The 23,722-nt window shown below is 53.0% G+C and overlaps 1 protein-coding gene across 29 annotated transcripts; it reads right to left on the bottom strand.

Moving 5' to 3' along the window:
- Nucleotides 1–242: 242 nt before the first annotated feature.
- CCDC61 (coiled-coil domain containing 61) lies at nt 243–23,143 on the bottom strand. Of its 29 annotated transcripts, none has more exons than XM_070633034.1 (15): nt 23,048–23,077; nt 20,049–20,083; nt 15,764–16,037; nt 15,549–15,631; nt 12,028–12,185; nt 10,800–10,961; nt 3,121–3,331; nt 2,950–3,032; nt 2,153–2,322; nt 1,969–2,044; nt 1,512–1,651; nt 1,355–1,433; nt 1,141–1,195; nt 668–743; nt 243–540 (listed from the first exon to the last, which is right to left on the bottom strand). In XM_070633034.1, the coding sequence occupies exons 4-15, from the start codon at nt 15,570–15,572 to the stop codon at nt 443–445; spliced, it is 1,332 nt and encodes a 443-aa protein (XP_070489135.1). In that variant the 5' UTR covers nt 15,573–15,631; nt 15,764–16,037; nt 20,049–20,083; nt 23,048–23,077; the 3' UTR covers nt 243–442. The 29 variants fall into 29 exon arrangements, 22 of the variants coding, with proteins under 22 accessions (XP_070489135.1, XP_070489129.1, XP_070489118.1 ...); XM_070633028.1 differs by having other exon boundaries at nt 15,879–16,037; nt 23,048–23,071; XR_011543825.1 differs by lacking the exon at nt 20,049–20,083 and having other exon boundaries at nt 668–746; nt 1,512–1,764; nt 15,879–16,037; nt 23,071–23,143.
- Between the last annotated feature and the right edge of the window lie 579 nt (nt 23,144–23,722).

The raw sequence follows: 23,722 nt of genomic DNA, 5'->3' as shown, positions 1-23,722 counted from the left end.
CTCCACCACACAGCCAACGACGTCTGTGCCTCTCTGCATGGACTCCTTTGGGGACGGGCTGCTCACTACCATTGCTCCCCACTCTCATTGCTTTAGGGAGGTCGGGACTTCTTCCTGAGCCTGAACCCCAAGCTGCCTCCCAGGCACAGACGGGCCCAGAAACACACACAGGTCCCAATGCCACCCGCACCCATTCCCCACACCTCCCTCTCCTCCGCCACCCTTAGTCATAAGCTGAGGGATCCCAAAGGAGAGTTTATTTACAAAATGCACCTACCCCTCCCCCCCAGCAGGCAACGCAGGGGGAGGGGGCGGGGTCAGGGCCTCCAGTCTGAGACCCGGAGCGGACGGGCGGGGCCTGGGCGGGGCCGGAAGGACGCAGGCCCCGCCCCCACGTCGTCTCCCGGGGGATGGAGATGCAGAGGCCGGCTCCCCTACCCGGTCACGACCGCGTGTCCAGCCGGCTCATGTATTCCTGCAAGGCCTTCAGGCGGGCGTCTATCTCGGCCATGTCGGCCGCCTGGTGGTCCGAGCTGTAGTCTGCGTGAGCAGGGGGCATGGGGCTGGGAGGGGCCTGAGCCCCGGGAGCTCGCGGCCAACCAGCGCCCTGGGCGCCATCCCAGCCAGCCCTGGGGCAGGTGGGGGGGAGGAAGAGGCCCAGGCTCACCTTTAATGGGGACCCAGCCCCCCGAATGGGCCAGGCGTCTCTGATGGCGGCCGCGTTCCAGGGGCGTGGCCTTCTGCTGCTGGGGGAGGCACGAGGGGGTGAGGCACCCTCCCTCTATTCCTGCCCCCTACATCCTACTGGAAATTCTGAACCTAAAGACCTCAGAAAAAATGAAGGCTGACACCTAAGGGGCACTTCCTCTGTGCAAAATGACCTCCTCGCATCTGCCCCAGAACCCTTGACGTGAATAGTCTAACCAACCCCACTTCACCGATAAAGAAACCGAGGCACGGAGAGCTAAGTAACTACCGTGAGTCAGACGTGACAGGATGGGGAGCCAGGTTTGAGATCCGGCAATTCGAGGCCAGAGCAGGTGCTCTGACCAGCGTCCTCTGCCCCCAGCATCCCCCCGACCTGGCTTCCGGTGGTGTCATGCCGCCCCACCTCCTCCAGGGCCCGAGAAGGACACGCACCCTGCTGGACCCGCTCCAGGTGGTGGGGCTGGGCGGCTTCCCGCGGCGGCCAGCGCTGGGGGAGGGAGGAATCAGGGACCATTGGGGGTCTTTGGGCCCTCCCACCCCGCCCTCCGTCGTTTCAAGGCTCCAGCACCCAGTTTCCCCGCAGAAGACTGTTTCCAGTCTCCGCAGACACCCGCTGGAGGCGGTCGGTCCCCAGCCCGAGTTTTACCCTCTAGGCAGCGATTCCGAGAAATCCTCCAACTCGCTGCAGGAGCTGGCGGACGAGCCGCGGCTGCGCACACTGTCCACTAGGGGGAGAAGGACGCGCTCAGCCTCCGCCCCGCCCGCCGCCCCGCCCGCCCGCCGGCCGCGCTCCGCCCCGTTACCCGAGGAGGGGCGGTTCCGCGAGCGGGTGGCCGCGTCCCCTCGGCCGCTCACGGCGGCGGGGGCCCGAGTCTGGCGAGACCAGGAGATGGACGGGCCGTCCCCGCTTCCTCCGCTGCCCAGTCGGTTCCGCTGCTGCTGTCTGGGGAGCGGGAAGGAGACGCCCGCCTGTGCGCCCAAGCAATATGGGGAAGGGCGGCGCTGCGCCCCCGGGGACCACAGCCAAGGCCGCTGACCCACCTGAGGTCACGTGGCCTAAGTAGGGAGAAAGCATGCGGAGTCACAGACCGTGCCAGGGGGGTGTCAGGTGAGAAGAGGGAGCCGCTAGGGGAAGGGGAGAGATGGAGCAGGCGACAGGTGATGGAGACAGGTGATGGAGACCGGGATAGATGAGGGCACAGGTCAGGGGACCAGGCAAAGGGGCGGGGTATGGGCAGGAGAGGGGAAATGCGCGCTAACTTCATCTTGATCTCTCTCTGCTTCTTCTCCTTGGCTTTCACAAAGGCTGTGGGGTCGAAACGGGGCACGCGACCACCTAGGACGGGGGCGGGGCGGGGGTGGAGCGAAGAGGAGGCGGGGTTACGGGATGGCTCCTCCGCGTTCTAGTCCGTTCCACCCCCTCCCACGGGCGCCCGGCACACACCTGTGGGCGAGGGCGAGGGGCGGGCAGGGCGGCCTCGACCCCGGCCTCCGCGGCCGCTCTCTCGGGAGGACGAGCGGGCGGCGCCGCGGCCACGCGACGTGGAGCGCTCCCGGGACGACGAGGCCCGATCCTCCCGGGCCGCGGGCGGCCCCACCGGCGGAGTCCGTCTCCTGCAGCCCAGGACGCACTGTCGGTTTCCCGCCGGCCAGGACACTCGCATCCCAAGCCCCTTCCCGGATCGAACCGTCTCCGAACCTTCAGGTCCAGCCCCCCATCATCTCCTAGCCGTTCCCGCCCTTGCACACCACCCTCATAGACACCTTCTCCCGGGCTCCACCCCTCTCGGAGCCCCACAGAGCCCCCTAGAAGAACCCGTTATCGCTTCCCTACATCCAGCACACCCCGTGCACAGGACCCTTCTTGAGGTGTCCCCCAGCGCCATGGAAACCATTCCCAATTTTCCACCACCCAGCCCCATAAATGCCAGAGGACCTGGTCCAGATCCCCATCTCCCGGGCCCCGCCCTCTCACTCCACTAGACGCTCAGGCCCCGCCCCTTTCGGGTCCCCATCTGCAGGCCCAGCCTCCTGAGGCCGCCTCCAGCCCTGCCATCTCTCCACCGGCCCCGCCCACCGAACCCAGAGTACGTCCCTCTGTCCCATTCAGCCCCTTATGCCCCTCCTACCCCTCCATCCCCGCCCACTCTCAGGCCACCCGCCCCCTCCACTCTCCGGGCGCCTCCCACGCCGGAGTCGGCCCCGCCCACCTGCCAGGCCCCGCGCCCGCCCCGCCCTCACCCCCTCCGGTACAGCGCCAGCTCGCTGCTGAGCGTCTTCAGCCGCGTGCGCAGGCTCCGCTCCGACGCCTTCGCTTCCTCCAGCTGCGGGGATGGAACAGGGGCGCAGAGGTCCCCACTGAGGCCGCGGCCTGCGCCCCCACGGCCGCCCCGCCGCCGCCCGCCCCCTCACCTCCTTGGCCAGGCGGCGGCACTCCTGGCCGCGGCGGCCGGCCCCGCGGGGCCCGAGGCCGCGCTCCTGCCGCAGCTCCAGCTCCAGGCCGCGCACGAGCGCGCGCAGGCTCTCGGCCTCCTGGCGCGCCGCGCGCCCGGCCAGCGCCTCCTCGCGGGAGCGGCCCAGCTGCGCCTCCAGCTCGCGCTTCTCGGACGCCAAGCGCGACACCCTGGGTGGAAGAGGGAGAGCCAGAGCTGGGGGGGCGATCACATCATCCTCACCCCTCCGCGGGGCTGGGCACGCGCCGCTTCACCTCCCCCTTCCCATCCCTCCCAGCTGCCCCCATGGTCCCTGTCCTCCAGCTCCTCCGCGTGAGGCCACATCACCCCAACCCATCCCACAGGGAGGGCACAGCCGTGTGAGTTCAAAATACGTCATCCATCCGTCCTTCTCTATACCCCTGAAAGCCTAGCCCTGAGCTCCTGGCCCCCGCCGCCTCGCTGGCCTCCCAGCTAGGTGTCACCGCCTCCCGTTCCCCAGAGGACTTCTTCTAAAATGCACGTCCGATCAGGTCATTACTGTGCTCAAAACCCTTCCTTGAGAAAAAGATCGACACACAAGGCTATTCGTTGCAGCACCATCTGTAATAGCAAAAGCGTGGAAACAACCGAAATGTGTGTCAACAAAGATAGTTGACTTTCCAAACTGTAGAAAGGAATGAAGATCTCTATATCCTGTCACCAAATGACGGCCAGGATGTACGTTTAAAAACAGTGAAGAACAATGTTTATTACGTCTCTTTATGTGAAAGAAAAGAGGGGAATTATAAGTTATACATGTTCATATTTTCAAAAATATATAAGGATAAATCAAAAACTTTAAAAAGTAGGTTACCTATGACGAAAGGAGGAACAGAGGTGGCAACAGGGCGACAAGTTGGACCCCTCTGAATGTACCCTCTTTTTCAGTTTTGACTTTGGAACTACAAAAATAGTTTACATACATGAATTTTAATAAAAACAATCCCTAAAAATTTTAAAAGTGGCTCAAAAAGATCTAAGTGTAGGGGCTGCCCCTGTGGCCGAGTGGTTAAGTTCACGCGCTCCGCTGCAGGTGGCCCAGTGTTTCGTTGGTTCAAATCCTGGGCCCGGACATGGCACTGCTCATCAAACCACGCTGAGGCAGCGTCCCACATGCCACAACAAGAAGGACCCACAACGAAGAATATACAACTATGTACTGGGGGGCTTTGGGGAGAAAAGGGGAAAAAATTAAAAAAAATCTTAAAAAAATAAAATAAAAAAGATCTAAGTGTATGTCAAACTCGGTGGCATACTGGAGTATTATATCAAGTCACAAAAAAGCCTTCATTTTAGCAAGTAGGACAGAGCCTAAGGACAAAACGAACTGCAAATAAGTCTTAAACTTCATTCACTACTCTTATTATTAGCAGTTATCTTGGTATTAGGAGGAAGCAAATAATAATTATGCTATTATTACTAGAAACTAAGATTTTCAGCATGAAGAAAGACATACAAATCAACGAGGTAGAGAAGCACAGACATCATTTTTCTCTTTCTAAAAATGTGTCTACTTCCTGGCTCTTTCCACCCAAAAAGGCCTAAAAGCAACGTCAACCTAATGGCAATGAGCACCCCTAATGACCAGACTGTGGTCTCTAAATACAATTTCCCACTAAAAGAAACTGGAGCTCCTTGGAAAAATTAATTATACCAGTTCTGAGGCTGGAAAGGCACAAGAACATCTGGGACATCTTGAGATGCGAGAAAACATGGAAGTCATCAAAGATGACTGGAGTCATTTCAAAAGGACCAACATGTAGGAGATAACACGAAGGTGTTCCTAGAGGCCGAAGATAACACAATATGAGCATCAGAAAGAACACCTGCAATGATAACGGACTAAAGCACACCTGTGTAGGCTGAGTAACACCCTCCCAAAATACATCCATGTCCTGATCCCTAGAACCTCCGAATATCACCTTATACGGCAAAAAAAAAAAAAGACTATAGATTTGATTAAATTACGGACCTTGAGATGAGATTATTCTGGATAGAGTGAGCCCTAAATATAATCATGAGTGTCCTTATACAACAGAGGCTGAGAAAGACTAGACACAGAAGAGGAGAAGGCAATGTGACCCAGAGGCAGAGATTAGAATGATGTGGTCACGGCCAAAGAATGACGGAAGCAACCAGAAGCTGAAAGAGGCAAGAAATGGCTTCTCCCCTAGAGCCTCTGTGGGAGCAGTGCCCAGACGACACCTTCATTCAGCCCAGGGAACGGGACTTCAGACTTCGGGCCTCCAAAACTTAAGAGAATAAATTCCTGTTGTTTTACGCCACCAAGTTCGTGGTAGTTTGCCACAGCAGCCATAGGAAACCAACATAACATCAATTAAGTTTAAATTCATGCGTTCATCATACTAAAAACAAAACCAAACTCATTGATCTCCATGGAGGAAGTGAGGGAACCAACTCATTATTCTGAAAAAAAGTTAAATAAAGGAAAAAAATCAAGCATTGATCATGCCTTTACCATAGGAAATGTACCTCAGAGGAACCAAATAGTTGATGAGAGAATGCTTTTCTTTCTTTCTTTCTTTCTTTTGGTGAGGAAGATTGGCCCTGAGCTAACATCTGTTGCCAATCCTCCTATTTTTGCTTGAGGAAGATTCACCCTGAGCAACATCTGTGCCAGTCTTCCTCTATTTTATATGTGGGACGCCACCACAGCATGGCTTGATGAGTAATGCGTAGGTCCGCACCCGGGATCCAAACCCACGAACCCCAAGCTGCCAAAGCAGAGCATGCAAACTTAACCACTACGCCACCAGGCCAGCCCCAGGAAAGAATGCTTTTCTTTATTGAAGAATTCCAGCTAACAAAAGCAAAAAGAATTCTAGAATTAGATCATTACCCATTTCCAACCCCTAATGAAAAATCTATCTAGTACTGATCATCAATAGCTGCTAAAACTATATATTAACACAGCTGTTCCTACTTTGCCTGAAAATCAACATCAATTACAGATCTGAAAAACAAACAGACACCTACATTTTTGGCAAAACAGTGAATTTACTTTTTGCAGTCAAGAACAAGACAAGGATGCCACCTATCACTGCTTCTTCTCAACATTGTATTGGAGGTCTCAGCCAGTGCAACACGGCAAGAAAAACAAATGAAAGCTAAGGATTGAGAAGGAATTAAAAAAACAGTCCTTTGCAGATGAAATGATTATAGACATTGAAAATCAAAAAGAATCTACAGATAAATTATTAGAACTAATAAGCTGACTGAAGTTACTAGATACAAAATCAATATCAATTCTACAAACATCAATATGGTTTATATTTAACGTAAATAAACCATTAACAAAAGCATCCAAAGATGGCAAAAATCTACCAAAAAGTGTGATGCAACAACATTATTGAGACATTAAATAAGACCTAAATAAATGTAGAGAGATGCTCTGTTTACAGATTGGAATACTCCCTAGGAAAATGTCTCTCCCTGAATCGTTCTGTAGAGTCAATGGGATACCAAGAAAAGTTCCAACAGTTTTATGTGTTTGTCTTGAAAAACCTCTTGATTCTAAAATTTATATGAAAATACACATTGGCAAGAATAACCCAAAAATTCTTGAAAAGAAACAACGAAAGGAAGAGAACTTGTTCTGCCCAATATCAGACTAATTATAAAGCTACAGTAATTATAACAGTGCGGTGCCGGCACAAGGATAAACAAATCAGGGACTGCAGAGCACAGAACCTCAACTATAGATAAACAAAACGTGTGATAAAAGTGACAAGAGGGATAGGATGCTCTTTTCAATAAACAGCATTGGGATGACTGACTAGCCATATGAAAAAAATACGAAGGGACAGCTACCTCACTAAAAACCAATTCCAGGTGGATGGTAGATATAGTGAAAAGCGAGACACAAAGAACTGTACAGGATGATATAGGAGGACGTCTTCATGACACTGGGAGGAAGGGATTGCTAAGACAAGACATAAAAATTACTCACTGTAAAGAAAAAATGTATAAATTAATCTACATAAAAATAAAGAACCTGTTTATTGAAAGGCACTAGGATGAGAGCAAAAAGGCCAGCTATAAGGGTGGAGGAGCTTTCTGAAACACAAAATTAACAAAGGGCCCAGAATGTATGAAGAACTCTTGGAAATCAATGAGAAAAAGAGGACCACAAGCAAAACAGACAAGATAGGAGAATAGGCAATCACAAAGGAGGAAATGCAACCCCTCGGTAATTAGGGAAATGCAAATTACAAGTACCAAGAGATGCCACAAAACGTTATAAGCACTCTGACAAGCAGTCTGGGTTTGGCATTATCTAGTAGCTTAAAGATACATACGGCCTAAGGAAAAGCAACTCCACTCCTGGGTGTCTCCCCAGAGACACGTGCTCATTTACACGGAGATGCACGTCCAAAGTACTCTGTGTGCACGCAGGTGGGTGTCACAGACCCAAATTGGAAATGACCAATTTCCATGGGATGTTTACTTAAACTGTGGCAGACTCCTTCAATGAGATAATATTCAGCAATGAAAATGAGTGAATGACAGCAACATGAAACAGCATAAATCAATCTTAAATATGTTAGGCAAAATTATCCAGATGCAAAAATCCAGGACATAATCATTTCACTTATATAAAGGGCAAACAGAGAAAACTAAGTCATATTGTTTAAGGATGCATAGTTTCGCAGCAACACCAGGAAGAAAGCAAGAGAGTGAGAGTCAGAGCATTTGGGACAGTGGTGACCTGGGGGCGAGGCGGGGGGAGGTGTCTCTCCTGGGAAAAGCCTTTCAATTTCTGAACCTGGTAGTTAGACGGATGCTGGCTTTATGACAACTTGTAAAGCTGTACATCTGCATTTTATACTCTTTATTTTGTGTGTATGGCTTTTCGCGATATAAAAGTCAAGTAGGAAGAAGCCTGACTTGTAATGTCACAAAGTTCCAGCAGCCCAGCAGAGGTCCACTGTCACCCCCGAGAGCCTGATGGAAGTGCTCCGTCTCGGGGGCAGCAGGAACACAGGGATTTTTCAAAGCTCCCGGCTGATTCTAACGGGCAGCCAGGGTGAACCACTGCTGGGCTGCTGGGCGCTTTATAAGACAGGGATCCAGCTGTCAACATCGGAACTCATCAGCCCCAACGCCCCGGGACAGTAGGCAAGGACACAGCACCACCGAGGACGGTGTCTCGCCAAACACCTGACTCTGATTAGCCTATAGGTTTAATAACCATGGAAAGAAAATCAACAAAATCCAGATGGTGGGAAACTCCACCAGACAAATAATCTGGCTTCTTCCACAAGTAAGTAGCACGAAAAAAGGGGGAGATTGTAATCAATTAAAAGGGATTTGAGAAACGCATCCATAAACTGCAATGTGTGGCCATATGTGGATTCTGAGTCAACACAAGCCAATTCCAAAAAGACATTTGCCAAATAATGAGAGAAGGGTCAACACACACACACTGGGGATCAGATGACATCAAGGAATTTTGTTAATTTTGCTGGATGTGATAACAGAGCTTGTGTTTCTTTTTAAACGTCTTTATATGTTAAAGACATATACTGAAGTGTTTACAGAGAAGAAATGATGTCTGCAATTTGCTTCTCGGGAGTGGAGAGCGTGGACGAAACAAGATGGACACAATGTGGATGACCATGGAAGCTGGCGCATAAGTACAAGCGCGTTAGAATTGTCCACTTTTGTGAGTCTGGAATTTTTCCTAATAAAATTTTTTTTTTAGTCTATGGCTCCCCCACGCTCTCCAGGGAGCTTCCCATTCAGCCCCTTCCGGCTGACTTCCCTCCTCCCCTCCTCTCCTCCCCGCTCCCTCTCCCACAGTGCTCCAGCCAAGCTCCTCTTTGCAAATGTGATTCCCGCCTTCCAGAACACTCTCTCCTCCTCCTCTGTGGCAGGAATGACTCCACTCATCCTTCAAACATCACCCTGAGCCAGACTAGGCTGGGTCCCTCTGTTCTCTGCTCTCCGGCCCTCTGCACCTTCCCTCCTAGCTTCCTAGCTGGCATTTAGCGTTGTGTCTGTTTTCTGTCCTCACTCCGTGCCGCGTCTCCAGCTGTCTGGTCACTGTGGAGGAACCTGCGCTGACTGTGTCCAATTCTCCTCCACTTATCACAGATGGGTGACCTCGGGGAGCCGCACTTCACACCTCCAGGAAGTGGGAGGATAACAGCTACCATTCAGCGGGTAGGGGTCCATGAAGAGCGCTCAGACCATCTCTGGCACTGCGTGAGGGCTCAGTAAACACTAACTAGTGCCGGCAGGGTGCCTGGCGCACAGTGCGAACTCGATAAACGCTGGATGAATAAACAAATGAACCTTGGGGTCTTCCCAAACTCCCTAACTCCACACTGGGAGAAGGGAGAAGCCACTGGCCAGCTGCAGGGCAGAGGGCGCCACCTTGTGGCCAGCCTGGGGGAGACACACACTCTTTCTCTCTCAAGACTCAAGGGCAGATCCGAAGAATGACCTGAGGATGAAGGTCATCCTGCCTGCCAGGGGAGCACAGCCAAGCTCCTCCAGGAAGACCCACAGGGTTCCCCAATGCCGTGGGCTCCCTCCCACTCCCGGGACGGGAGAAGGCTGGTCCTCTCTGTCGGCACTGAGCGCTCAGTCCTGCAGTGCACAGTGGCTGGGGAACCACCGGATTCAAGGTCTAGCCTGGCCATATTGCTCCCTGTGTGACCCAGGGCAAGCTCTCTAACTTCTCTGGGCCTCCATTTCCTCCTCTGGAAAATGGGGATGATAGCGGTGCCTAATTCGTGAGGATTCAAGGAATTAAATCCTACAGCACAGAGCAGAGGCCCTGGCACACAGTTAAATGCTCAACAAACATTAGCTACTGGTGGTATTATTATTACTAAAAATAGTATTAGCCCTCCCCAGTGGGCAGGGCTTCCTCCAGGCGAGCCGGAGGCCCCAGTTCAGCTCCCCACAACCCTCTGCACCCAGCAGACCTCAGTGAACAGGCCAAGAGCCTCTGCTTTGCCCACTTCACTCTCTCCATCCCGTCTCACCACATGCTGCCTCATACAAGGCCTTTACACATGCCGTTCTCTCTGCCCGGAACACCCTTCCCCACCCCCTCCGCCTGCTCCACCCCAAGACCCCAGCAGGTTCCTGTCCCAGCAGCCCACAGCACAGGCTCCCTTTCCTGCATAACCCCATCTCCGTCTGCAATGACACACCCAGCGGCGATGTGACCAACATCTACGTGCCCCCTGGGCTGGCCACCACGGGGGGCAGGAGGGGGCTAGCACAAAAGGGGCGCTGAACATTGCCCTAACTCCCACCCCATCTTTGCACATGTTCCGTTTGCCTGGAACAGCCCCCCTTACCAGGCAGGGTCCCCCGCCCTGCCCACTCTGAGTCTTCGCTACCTACAGACAGCTCTGTCTCCCCCACTGGACTGGGAGGCCCAGGAGGGCAGGCCCAGGACGGTCTCGGTCACCACCGTGTCCGCAGAACCACCCACCCCAGGCAAGCATGGAGGAGGGGCTCAGAATTAACAGTGGGTGAATGAACACGGCCACCCTCCCTATAGGGCTGAGACAGGGCCGTCACAGCGCGTGACAGGATGCACCCCCAGAGCCCCCACCCCGCCCCTCCCAGACTCACTGCTCCCGCAGGTGCCAGAGCTCCGTCTCCCGGGTGTCCCGAGCGTCCTGGCCATCCAGGCCTCGAAGGCGGCCCAGCTCCTCCTTCAGCGAGCGGATGACGCGCTGCAGGACCACGGGGTCCGGCTTGCCCTGGTACGGGAGGGGCAGCGGGTAGTGAATCCTGAGAAGGAGGATTAGAACCGTGGCATCTCAGAGGCCGAGAACCATGCCGAGGGCAGCCGTCAGACCCTGAGAGCCTCAGAGAATGCTCAATTCCAGGAAGCTCACACCCGCAGCTTCAAGCCCCACCCGGGGCCCCATACGCCGTGCACCCATCAGCCCCCCCAAGACCCTCTTCAGTAGCAATTTAGGGACCACTGGGATGGATGGCCCTGGGGGAACTTCCTTGTCACACACTGCTGGTGGAGTGGACGCTGCCGTCATGCGACTTGCAGCCAAGCACAGCCTAGTTCAGATTCCACAGAGGGAGACTCTAGACCAGGGTCAGGGTCACCCCTTGGCTGGGGGAGGCAGGACTCCTCGATTAACTGTCCCATCAGATGCTATTCAGAGATCGATAACTTGCCACTAGAAAATCCAGGAGCTATTAGCAAGCGGGGCAGACACTGCGCCCGGCTATCCAACAGCCATTCCCAACTCCCACCTCCCTTGCTGCCTCCCACTGTCAAGGCTAGAAAGCCAGATATTCATTTTCCCGGCTTCCCTTGCATGTGACCACTTCTGACCAAATATTGTGGGAAAGGACATGTGAGCATTTCTGGGCAAATATTGTAGGACATCTGTTGGGAGTCTTCTGGGAACACTTTTTTTCCTGATAAAAACAGTAGATGCAAATAGCAAGCACAGCCCTGTTCCTCTTCCTCTTACTTTGATACAGGTGCAATGCCGGAAGGTTCCGGAAGCCATTATGTGCCCATGAAGAGCTAAGGATGAGGTCAAAAAGCCAACAAATTAAGGATGACAAAAGAAAAAAAACAGAAGGAGCCTGAGTCCCTAATGAAACTGTTGAGTGACAGCCACCTACATAGACATCTTGTTTAAGGTACTGGTGATGGCTATTCTGCTACTCGGTGGCCAAACACGATACAAACATCAACACTGAAGATGCCAAAGGCAAGGCTTAAGCAACCTCCCCACCGTGCCCCGGGCACCAGCGGCTCCCGAGGCCTCGCCCATCCTCTCCCACCGGCCCGCCAGCCCGGCCCGGAGCCAGCCCCTGGCCCCACCTGTCAAACTCCACGGAGTAGATGAGGATCAGGTAGCGTTTGGAGTTGAGCTGAGCCGACCTCGAGGCCAGGGCACCTGGGCGGCCCCCCATCTTGCGGTTCCTCAGGGACTCCAGGTCCGTGTAGGTGAGCAAGTCCAGGGTGACCGACTCACTGCTCTGTCGGGAGAGGGGAGGAGGAGCTGCCTCGTGCCATACCCAGAGCACACACGCCACACACCTGGGCCACCACTCGCCATCCTCTGGGCTAGTTAGGCCTCCCTACACTGAGGCCCATGGTCGGGATGGCCCTGTCCCAGGTGCCAGCACAGGACGTCATCATAGGGAGAAACCAGAAAGAACCTAAAAGCTCAACCACGGGGGCAGCTCAGTGCTGTGGCTCTCCAAGTGTTATCTGCAGACTCCTGGGGGCCCCTGGGGCCCTTTCAGGGAGTCCATAAGGTCAAAACAATTTGCATAGGGGGCCAGCCCCGTGGCCAAGTGGTCAGGTTTGTGCACTCTGCTTTGGCAGCCCGGGGTTTGCCAGTTCAGATTCTGGGCACAGACCTAGCACTGCTCATCAAGCCAGGCTGTGGCAGTGTCCCACATAGAAGAACCAGAAGGACTTGCAACTAGGATATGCAACTATGTACTGGGGCTTTGAGGATTAAAAAAAAAAAAAAGAGGAAGATTGGCAACAGAAGTTAGCTCAGGGCCAATCTTCCTCACCAAAAAAAAAAAAAAAGAACAAAAACAAAAACTCACTGAATATTAAAAAAAATTTGCATAGTAATACTAAGATGCCATTTGCCTTTTTTGCTATGTTGACATTTGCACTGATCGTGCAACAGTAAGGGTGAGTAAAACTGCTGGTGCCCATTAGTAGAAATCAAGCCAGTGGCATTAAATGTACAAGCAGTCGTTGTATTCTCCATCACCACGCAGTGTCAGTGGGTGGCCGGGAGGGAGGGAAAAACAAACATACAAACAAATCAATCAACCAGAGGAAATGAAGCGTAGGAATGGGCCTGATGAAGCTGTAAAAATTATTACTTTTATTGAATCTCGACCCTTGAGTCCACAGCCTTTTACTCTTGTGTGTGACAAAATGGGAAGGGCGCCTCCCACAGCAAACCAGAGCATGACGGTCATCCTAGGAAAAACTCTTGTGCCATCGGGTTTCGAGCTAAACCAGCCACTTATTCAGGGAAAGCTATTTTGACTCAAAAGAACGACTGACAGACAAAACCATGGGTATTCAAACTCATAAGTTTGGCAGGCATTTTCTCAAAAATGAACAAAGTGAGTCTGTCACTTCAAGAAAAACAGCTAGCCGTATTTGTTGCCAATGATAAAATTCAAACTTCAAAGCGAAAATGAGAGTTTTGGACAGCCTTTCCCCGCCACCGTGCGCCTGAGTGACAGCTTCTCAAAGCCGAAAGACTTGCCCGGGGAGATGAGTGAGGATACGAACAGACGTGACTTCCCGATACTGTACAATGAGGTGTGTCAACATTGGGAAGAGCTCCACAGTTGAGTGAACATTAGTTCCCAAATGAGCGACCCGTGACGTTACAAAATGGGCAAAAGACCCAAGCAAACTGCAAGTCACCTCAACAGATTTTAACGTCACAGAACGCAAAAAGTTCACCGATATGGTTTCAGATTCCACAGTGCAACAAACCTTTAAGAAACGACCACCTGTCCAGTTTTAGTGCGTTAGCAAAGACAGATATGCATGATTATCGGAAAAAGCTATGAAAGGATTCCCCTTTCCTTTTCCTTTTTCTGTGTGAGGCACATTTTTCTGCATCTACTTCAACCAAAACCTATCACAACAGACAGAATGCAGAAGCACAGAGAGAATCCAGAAGTTTCCTGCTAAGCTAGACATTAAAGAGATTTGCAAAAAGGTAAAACAATGCTACATTTCTTCCTGATTTTTTTTGTTTTAGAAAATTTACTTTTTATTAAAATGTGATTTAGGTTAACATAGAACAGATTTATTATCATTATTTTCAAATGAATTCCTAGCTTTAAATTTTTCTCAGTTTTAAGTTCTAACATGGCAAACCAATATTGACAGCTATAATCTGCATCAACAAAGCTCTGTGGTGTCCTCAATAATTTTGAAGAGTATAAAGGGGGCATGAGACCAAAAAGTTTGAGAATCTCTGGGTCAGATAAACCATGATGCATGGGTACGATGGAATAGTAAGCAACCACTAACAAGGACGACAAACTCAAAAGTTGATAATGACAATAAAAACAGACAATACTGTACAGCACATACTATGAGCTGGGCACTATTCTAAGCTTTTTATGTATAACTTATTTAATCTTCACAACACTATGAAACAAGGACTACAATCGTCCCCACGTTACAGATTGGGAAACTAAGGCCTGGAAGGGAAGTAACTGGTCCAGGCTCTTAGTTAGTAAGTGGCAGTGGTAAGTCTGAATTCAGAGTCCGTGCTCTTGGCCTTTATGCCATTCTGCTGATAGATACTGAAATGTTAACAGTCTGGGGTAGGGGACACAAAGGGGATCGTGAGGGACTCTCACATTTTTTTTCTCCCCAAAGCCCCGGTACATAGTTGTATATCCTAGTTGTAAGTCCTTCTAGTTCTTCTATGTGGGACGCCACCCCAACACGACTTGATGAGCGGTGTGTAGGTCTGTGCCCAGGATCTGAACTGGCGCACCCCAGGCCACCAAAGCAGGGCACACAAACTTAACCACCCCACCACCAGGCCGGCCCCAGGACTCTCACTTTCTAAGTCACACATTGCTATTATCACAATTTTGTGAGTGCATAGTTTATCTGTAATCAGAAAAATAATGTAGTTCCTAGCTTCAAAATGATGTCTAAACAGCATCCCTGTCATTCTAAGTTCCAAACTGGTTTTTTTTTTCCTATTAATACTTTTAACTGCTTGACCTTATGTGTTTGTTCAGCTGTCTGTCTCTCCCACTAGAATGTCCGCTTCATGAAGTCAGGAATTTTGTCTCTTTTGTCCCCTGCTGCATCCCCAGCGCCAACAACAGTGCCTGGCAGACTGCAGATGCTCAGGAAACGAAATGAACGATTCGCTATATTCACTGATGCGACAAAATGTTTATGAAATATTGCTGCATCTTTTAAAAGCAGGTTACGGAGGCCTTTGGGAGATCTATCAACTATATAAAATTATAGATCTGCAAATACACGCACACACACATACTCACAAATGCACAGAGAAATGGAGAAATGGCTGGAGTGATTGTCACCAAAATAGTAAGAAAACATGAACAGGACTGAGTATTAAGAGTGGAGTGATTTTTACTTTCTTCTTCACATTTCTCTATGACTTGAATTTTCTAAGTGAGAATAACTATTATTAGAATAAGTCATTTACATTTGGGGAAAAAGAGGACAGAAAGACAGCCCTGTCCCTTCAATGAAAGAGAAGGTCTAGGGTCTTGTATACATCAGATGGGCCTCTACCCCCCCAGGGGTCCAGGGGACAGAAACCTCCTCCAGCCCCCAACCCTGGCCCCTACCTGAGTGAGGGCCGACTCCAGCATGTTACAGAAGATGTTGAACTGTTTGAAGTTCCCTGTCTTGTGAGTCAAATCTTCGATGACTGGGTAGGGAGAAAAGTCCTTCCTGAGGTCTGACCACCTGCTCAGCCCAAGAGCAATGCATCCAAGCTCTCCAGCTTTCCCCAACTCTGGGGCCTCTGGCCAGAGGAACGAGCCCTACACCCCCTCCCCACCTTAGTTTCTGGTCAGGTAGAAGAGGCAGGTGGCAGGATCCTGGCTGGCCTCATCTTCTGGGAGAAGCTGATCCGGGGGGAGGACAGGCCAGCCCACCCAGGCAGGCACACTCACAGCTGGCATCGAACTCGCCCCGCCACTGGTCGGCTGTCATGCGGTCCTCCACCTCCAGCTCCAGCACCTGTCCAGATACCACCACCCGCACGGCGTGCTCCACGCCCCGGAAGACGTAGTCCACCTGCAGGCCGGCTGGCTGGTCCATGGCCAGTGTCACTGGAGAAGGGGAGGAGACAGAGACGCAGAGGGGCTGAGAGCCCAGGCTCAGGAGCTGGAAGGCCAGAATTCATATCCTGGCTCCACCATTTACCAGCTGTGGCACTTTAGGAAAGAGACTTCACTTCTCTGGGCCTCAGTTTCCTCATCTGGAAAATGGATATAACAATGGCACCTACCTCATAGAGTTGTCATACGGATTAAATCGGACAATATACATAAAAACACTTAAAAGTGTGCCCTGCACAGTGCTATGCCCAATACATGCTGGCTAAAAGAAAATATGATTTCCAACAAGAGAATCATGATTCATACTATCGATTATTAATTGATGAGTCCTTACACTCACTACATATTTATTATTCATTCATTCATTCATTCAGCAAATGTTTGTGGAGAAAAATCTAGCTGGAAAGGAGGACAGAGAGGATTGAGGTCAGGTGGGGCACAGATTTCAAACAGAGGATCAGGGCGGGCCTCCCTGAGGAGCTGACATTTGGGCAGAGAATGGAAGGAGGTCAGAGAGCGAGGCACATGGCTGTCTAGGGAAAGCGGTCCAAGTCAAGAGAACGGCCAGTGCTCTCCATTATCAATGACACCCTGAAAGCATTCACACCAAATTCCTAATTGATTTTATTAATTAGTTCTGTCGTCAGCCTAAGTACCTTCTCATAGCCAATACAGGACTACACACTGTTGGTTCCAGCAGGAGCCGGAGGAGAGGGCCAGGCCTCCGCCCTCGCCTGGATCCCGGGGATGGTTCAGAATGGGAGCCCCAGGCTGCGTGGCTCAAATCCACGTTCAGCTATGTGCGCACACACGGGCAAGTCATAAACCTCTCTTGGAACCAGATTCTTCATCTTTAAAGCATGTGCCATCCTGGGTGCTGGGGATATGATGAGAAACCAGACTATGTCCCCATGCTCGAGAGGGTGGCAACAGGCAGAGGTAGAAAAATGTCAAGCAGTGGGGAAAGGGGGTGCTGGGGTGGGGGTTGCCCTTTTAGCCAAGGTGGCCGGGAAGGCTTCTCCCAGCAGAGGCCTGGAGGGAGGGAGGCAGAAGGTGACTATCCTAACACACCGCAAGCACTCCACACATACTGGCGTCATCATCCCTATTATTATTACCTTGTTGTTGTTTCTGAGCTTGAAAGGGGCTACAGAGATAAGACAAGCCCATTCGCTGCCCCAGTGCACAGATGGGGAAACTGAGGCTCAGCAAGAAAAAGGGCCCTCTCCAGAGCCCCAGAGCTGCTCCAAAGACAGGGCCACCCAGGGCTGCACCCAACCCAGATCATGGGGACCCCTCCAATGCTTGGTCTCCTTCTCTCTCCATCATCTCTTTTAGTCTGCTCACTTTCCCCAGGAAGTCCTTCCTAAAGTCTGATTTGTCGTTGTTAGTGACATCAAGTTGATTTCTACTCCTAGCGACCCACCCTGTGGACAGCAGAGTGGAGCCCTGCTTGGCCTTTCTGTGCCATCCTCTCCCCTTCCAGCGCTCTATCAGACATGCTCTGCTTCTATTTATAGTGTTTTCATAGCCAGTTTTTTCGGAAGTCAGTGGCCAGATCCTTCTTCCTAGTCTGTCTTAGTCTGGAAGCTCCACTGAAACCTGTCCGCCATGGGGGACCCTGCTGGCATCTGCAATCCCAGCTAGCTTTCAGCATCCCAGCAACACGCAGCCCCCACAGTGTGACGACCAACAGGCACGGGGTGTGGGTCCCTGACCGGAACCGACCCCGGGCTGCGGCAGTGAGAGCCCCAAATCTTAACCACTAGACCCCCAGGGCTGGCTAAAGTCTGATACTGGAAAATATAATATTGCGAGGCAGAAAAAGACGAGCCCTGAAACTCTAGGTCAGTGATTGTTACCTTTTTAGAGCCCTTGAGCGCTTGAGAATCTAAGATCTCTGAAGTCTCCCCAAATAGAGGAATAGGCCCATAACCTTTTGCAAGTAATTTCAGGGGCTCCCAGATACCACCCCCAGGCCCACCCACAGATCCCTTACTCAAAGGCCCAAGGATAGGCGCCTGAGCCTCAAACGTCCTGACAGGCACCGCTCTGTCTCCTGACCCAAGCTCTTAACATTATTGGGGGGAAGGGTCTTTGGTGCTTTGGAGGGGCTAATGAAATGTGGAGACATCTTCCTCCAGAAAATTCATACTCTCGCAATCGAGCTTTCCTTCTCTAAAGTTCAGAGGTCGAGGTTCATAATCCCTGACCTATGGGCAGACAAGCAGCTCTCCAGACAAACCACTCCCCCTCAACGTGGGTCCCAGGCAGCACTGGCCCCGCCCCACTGGGTTCCTAGACCCCGCCCACAGGCCACGCCTTAGGCGCGTGAGCCAATCAGCGGTCGCGCCGTGCCGGTCACCAAGGCACAGGAAGCAGCAGCGGAACACCTGAGGATACGCTCCTCCGCTTCACGCGTGGTACCCAACTCCCGGGAGGAGACAGACGGGCCCGCCGCAGTCCCCCACCTAAACCCCTCTTTCTCACCCCAGAATAGCAGCCGCATCCAACTGCCCTGATGTTTATTAGCCTCCACCCGAAACCCCACATATTAAGACCCTGAATATTCTCCCCGAATTCAACCCTCCCCTTACACACGTACCTCCCTCACCTCCACAAACTTTGGCCGCTCCCTGTCTCCTCCCCTTCCCATTCCCTCCTCTAAGCAGGTCGTGAGCGCCCAACAACTACTAACGGAATAAATTCCACACTCCTGCCAGCCTGACCCTCCCTCCCTGACCCCAGCTCCCCATCACTCACTCCCCGCATGGCCTCGAGATTCTGGGCTCCCCTTCCCCTCCCCTCTGCAGCACCTCCCTCCCTCCATATTCCAGCCCCGCCTCGGTCATGCTAGTTCTCAAACCAGCCCCTCCTCCACTCCCCTCCCCAAGTCACTTATTTCCATCCGGCTCTCCCAGATTGGGGGTGGGGAGCACACTCCCCCTCTCCCTACGCCAGCCCCCATGTTCTTCTGGGGTTCCCCCAATATTCCACCTGAATTTTGCTCCCTCCCCATTATCCGCCTGGATTCTGACTGCATATTCGCCCAAGATGCTACTCCACACACACCCCATTTTCAGCTGTATTCCATCGCCTGTCTATTTCACCTGGATTCTGTTCCCTCCTAAATTCTATGTAAACGCCCTCTCCCCCACACACATTTTCCACCTCTCTTCCCTGAGGAGAGCCTTCCCTCAACACCCGCCCCCATTCTGGGAGTCCCCAAGCCCAAGCCCCTCCCTCCGCCCCCACCCCCCACCGACTCTATCCCCCTGCCTGCATCCTCCATCCTTGCTCTGTGACCAGTGGCCCATCCTGGTCGCTATTTCCGTTCCAGTCCCTAGTCTCTCCCAGCTCTTCTTCTCCTTGATCCCGCGTCCCAGCCTTGCCTTCAATGCCCCGCCCTCGCCAACCCATGACATCACCACCTCAAAGGGGCGCGCTCTGCGCGGACACCCCAGCGCCCCACTCTGGCCCACGCAGCTGACCCTGGTTCTCGGGCCTCATGACATCACGGCTTCAGCACACGCACACTCAAGTATCCAGCCCCCAGCCCTCTCATCTTTCACTAAGGTGACCCTCTCTCCATTTCCAGCGTTCCGTCACTGTCCCCGGTTCTTCCTCCCAAATTGCACTCCTGGGATATTTCAGGTTTCACAGCCTTCACCCCAGAGCCGGAGCTGAGGTCCTCCACGCTGGGCTCCCCAAAAACAAATCCGCATCACCATCTCCCACAGCAGACATGGATAAATCACCACCCCAGGAGCCCCCCACCCCTGACGGTTGTTTTCCCCTCTCTGCAGCGCCCCTGCCCCCCCACCACATATGCCAGCCCAGCCATGACCCAGCTGGACTCCCCAGTGCAGCGTACCCCCCCTTCACATACACACACATGCCTGGCCTGAGGGACCCCTCCTGGCCCCCATTCTGAGCTCACCTCCCCACCATGTGGGTGAATTTGAGCTGGACAGAACCCCTCCTCCTTGGCCCTGCACTCACCCAGAACACAGACCGGAGCCTTCCGCAGTGTGCCCCTGGAAGGCACAGACACAAAAGCCCTTTAGGACACCCCACAATCCGGACCTCCACAGTGCACACGGCAGCCCGCCCCCTCCCCAGGGTATCCAAACCCCCTCCCTCACTGTCCCTCAAGTGCTTTCTGCCTTAGACAGGGACAATGCACAGCTATAACCAGTGACTCACCCTTAATTCTGCTCTCTGGTCGGGGCCGTATCATCCCCCATTTTACAGAGGAGGAAACTGAGGTTTGCCTAGGATCCCGCAGTGAGGGACTGGCATGTTTGTCCCCCTACTCATTACCCAGCTGCCCTTCCCTGACCGCCTTGCGTTTCCTCTCATAACTCTGTGCTCCTTTCCCTCTCAACACTAATCCAAACGGGCCTCACACCTTAAACAGGGCACACACGGCAGGCTGGGCACTCCTGGGTTCAGATCCCGGCCCTACCACTCACCACAATGCGACCCCAGGCAAGGCACTTACCCTCTCGGGGCCCTTCCCCATCACTAAAGTGGGGATGATAAGAGCTCCCACCTCACAGGATCGTTGTAGGGGTTAAATTAGTTAATACATAAAGGTGTTTCAACAGTGCCTGGCACTCGCTCAGCTGTTACCATCTGTGCAACCGGCTGAGGATTAGTTGACACACCAGGAGCCCGTGAGGGCAGAGCCATTGTGATCATTCCTGTATCTTCAGCATCCTGGCCCTGGCACCGATCAGGGGCTGCTTGTGAATTAACGCGCGACACCATGAAACGGGGTTCTAGGCACCAGAGATACAGCCAAGGTCTTCTCCCCTCAGCGCACTCCTTGTCATCCTCCAGGTCTCAGCTCCAAGGTGCCCTCGTGCAGGAAGCCCTCCCTGACTCCCAGGCTGGGTGAGGGGCTGTCTCCACACCACAGCGTCCCCAGCACTGCCCAGCAGAGGGCTGGACAAAAAGGAGGAGTTTAATGATGAGAGCTCCAGCCCAAGCCCTGAAACAGCCTGTCTCTCAAAGTGAGGGTCGCACCCACACACAAAGTGGATGAGGACTGGCACAGATGTTAGCTCAGGGCAAATCTTCCTCGGCAAAAAAAAAAAAAGAAGTGAGGGTCGCAGACCTTCAGCATCACCACAGATGCCTGATGAAAACGCAGGATCCTGGGCATGGTTCCAAACCTACAGAAGGGGAATCTCGGGGCGTAGGCCTAGGAATCTGCATTTCCCACCCCTACTTACCCCCCCCCACCTCCCCACCCCCCAACCCCCGCCAGCACTAACTAAAGCCGAGATCTTCCGTCCTTAGGCACCACAATCTGCCCAGTTTATTACCCCATCTAGACCCCACCACCCAACCCAAGACTCTCGCAGCTCAACAACCCTGCCCTATACCACAGGGAGACCCCCAAGAAATGGTAGTAAGGGTGGTATATGACAAGTAACACCATGTAAGCACCTATGTGCACTTCTAGGTGCTGAGTTCTATCCACGTGGAGCCAACACTCTGGGGGTGGGGGGTGTCTAAGAAACTGAGTGGATATAAACAAACACTAATACATGTCACCTAGTGGTAAGTGTTACGAAGAAAAAATAAAACGAGGGGGTGAAGGGCCAGGGAGTGACACGAAGTATTTTAGTTTGGATGGTCAGCGAGGGCCTGTCTGCAGAGGTGCCATCTGAACAGAGACCTGAAGGAGGTGAGGAAGAAGCCCTGTAGACATCTGGGAGCAACGTGATCCAGACAGAGGGAACAGCAAGTACAAAGGCCCTGAGGTGGCAATGTATTTGCTACATCTGAGGGACAGCAGGAGCCCAGGGTGCTGAAGCAGAGTGAGCAAAGGGGGGATGGTGGGAGTCAAGGGAGGACTGGAACAGGGGAGAAACATATCTGACTTTTGTTTTCACAGGATGTCCCTGACTGTGGGGTCAAGGGCAGAGGCAGGGAGCCCATGAGGAGGCCACCGCAACAGACCAGGTAAGAGCAGGTGATGGCTTGGATCAGACGGTAAGCAAGGGAGGCGGTGAGACCCGGTTGGATTCCGGGTGTGTTTTGAAAGGCAAGCCAATGAGATTTGCTATACAGGTGAGAGAAAAAGCACGAGTCAAGGACAACTCCAGGGTTTCTGTCCTGAGCACCTCGAAGAAGGGAACTGCCATCAACTGGGTTTGGAGGTTGAAGGCGGGGAACCACAAGTTGGGTTTGGGACAAGTGTTAAAAGTCCAGATAGCAGTTGGACTTTCAAGTGGAGAAGAGACGGCCACTGGATACATGGCTCTGGAGTTCAGCGGAGAGATCCCGACTGGAAAGATCGCTATGTAAAAGACCATCGAAGCCAAGAGAGGGGGAGGCCACTCGGTGAGCGGTCAGAGGAGAGCCCAGGTCATTCTACCGGAGATGAAGCTGAGGCACAGAGGGGTAAACGACTCTGACAGCCAAAGCCACCGTGATACTGGACGGCAGGCCCAGGGGCAAAGCCAACATTCAAACGCGGGCAACCCAATGCCAGAGCCCACGCTCTTAACCACGATACGGTTGCTAGGGAGTTCCAGAGTTAATCCACATAACACGCTTGGCAGGTGCCTGGCACAGTCAACGCTACGCCATCACACCTCACCCCTGGAGGTCCCCCTCCCTCCCTCCTCAATGATGCTTCTTCATACGCCCTCCCCCCAAATCAAAGCCGATCACTCACCGCGGGGACCTCTACCCCTCCACACCGCGCTCTAACAACCCTCTGTCCTAAAACCCCCCAGGAACCCGTAAGGCTGTATAACAAGGGCATTTCTAAATTCCACCACCTGCCGTCTCCAGCTTTCCCCCTTAAAGACACCCCCCGCGAAATCCAAAATCCCTCCGACTCACACTGCGCTCGGCCTCAAACCCCTCATTAGAGCCCCCACCAGTGTTAAAGGGCGCCCCCCCCCCGACGCCCACACCGCCGGGTCACCCTCTCCCCCAGGGCACCCCCTCCCCCCGGCAAGCCGCCCGTGCCCGCGCACCCGCCGCTCTCGCCGCCTCTCACCTTCTTCTCCGACACCCCTCCTAGCGAGCGGTTCAACCGCCGAAGCTCCGGCCCCGCCCCAGGATCCGGCCTTCCGGCTTCTGATTGGGTCTGGCTCAGACGCAGCCAAGTTCCCATTCGTCAAAACAGACGCTCGTCACTCTGTCCCGCCCCCAGGGAAGAACCCGCCCTCCAAAGCTTGCAATTGGCCAACTCGGAAGAGCGGTTCCGAAATGGGTGGGGTCGTCGGGCTCCTGTCCAATCGCTACTGGATAATCACTGCTGCCAGTCATATAAGGAGGGTTGGCCCCAGGAGAGGGAGCGATCCCGGAAGTAGGCCCTTGGCTCCGCCCACCACCCCCTGCGGCGCATAGGCCGCGCCCAAAAGGAGGGGAGTCCTTAGCGGAGAGAGTCGGGCGCGCATGCGCACAGGAAGGTCTTGGCCGCGGGTCCGGAAGCTGCGGAAATGTTGTCAGCGTAGACATGGGGTGACGTTTATCCTCGCTCAGGGCGTAGCAAACCTGCGCTAAGCACTTTGCAGACCTTGGCTTACTGAAAGTTAAGAACAACTCTGTAGTGGAGGCTCTATTGTGTTCCCATTTTGCCATTAAGGAGACAGGCTCAGAGAAGTCCAGCCACTAGCCTGGGGTCACACAGCTTGAGAACGACTCCT

This window comes from Equus przewalskii, chromosome 9 (assembly GCF_037783145.1).
Source record: "Equus przewalskii isolate Varuska chromosome 9, EquPr2, whole genome shotgun sequence".
In the NCBI taxonomy this organism is placed as follows: Eukaryota; Metazoa; Chordata; class Mammalia; order Perissodactyla; family Equidae; genus Equus; species Equus przewalskii.
Note: the sequence above shows the minus strand (reverse complement) of the source record. Positions and strands in the feature narration are given on the sequence as shown.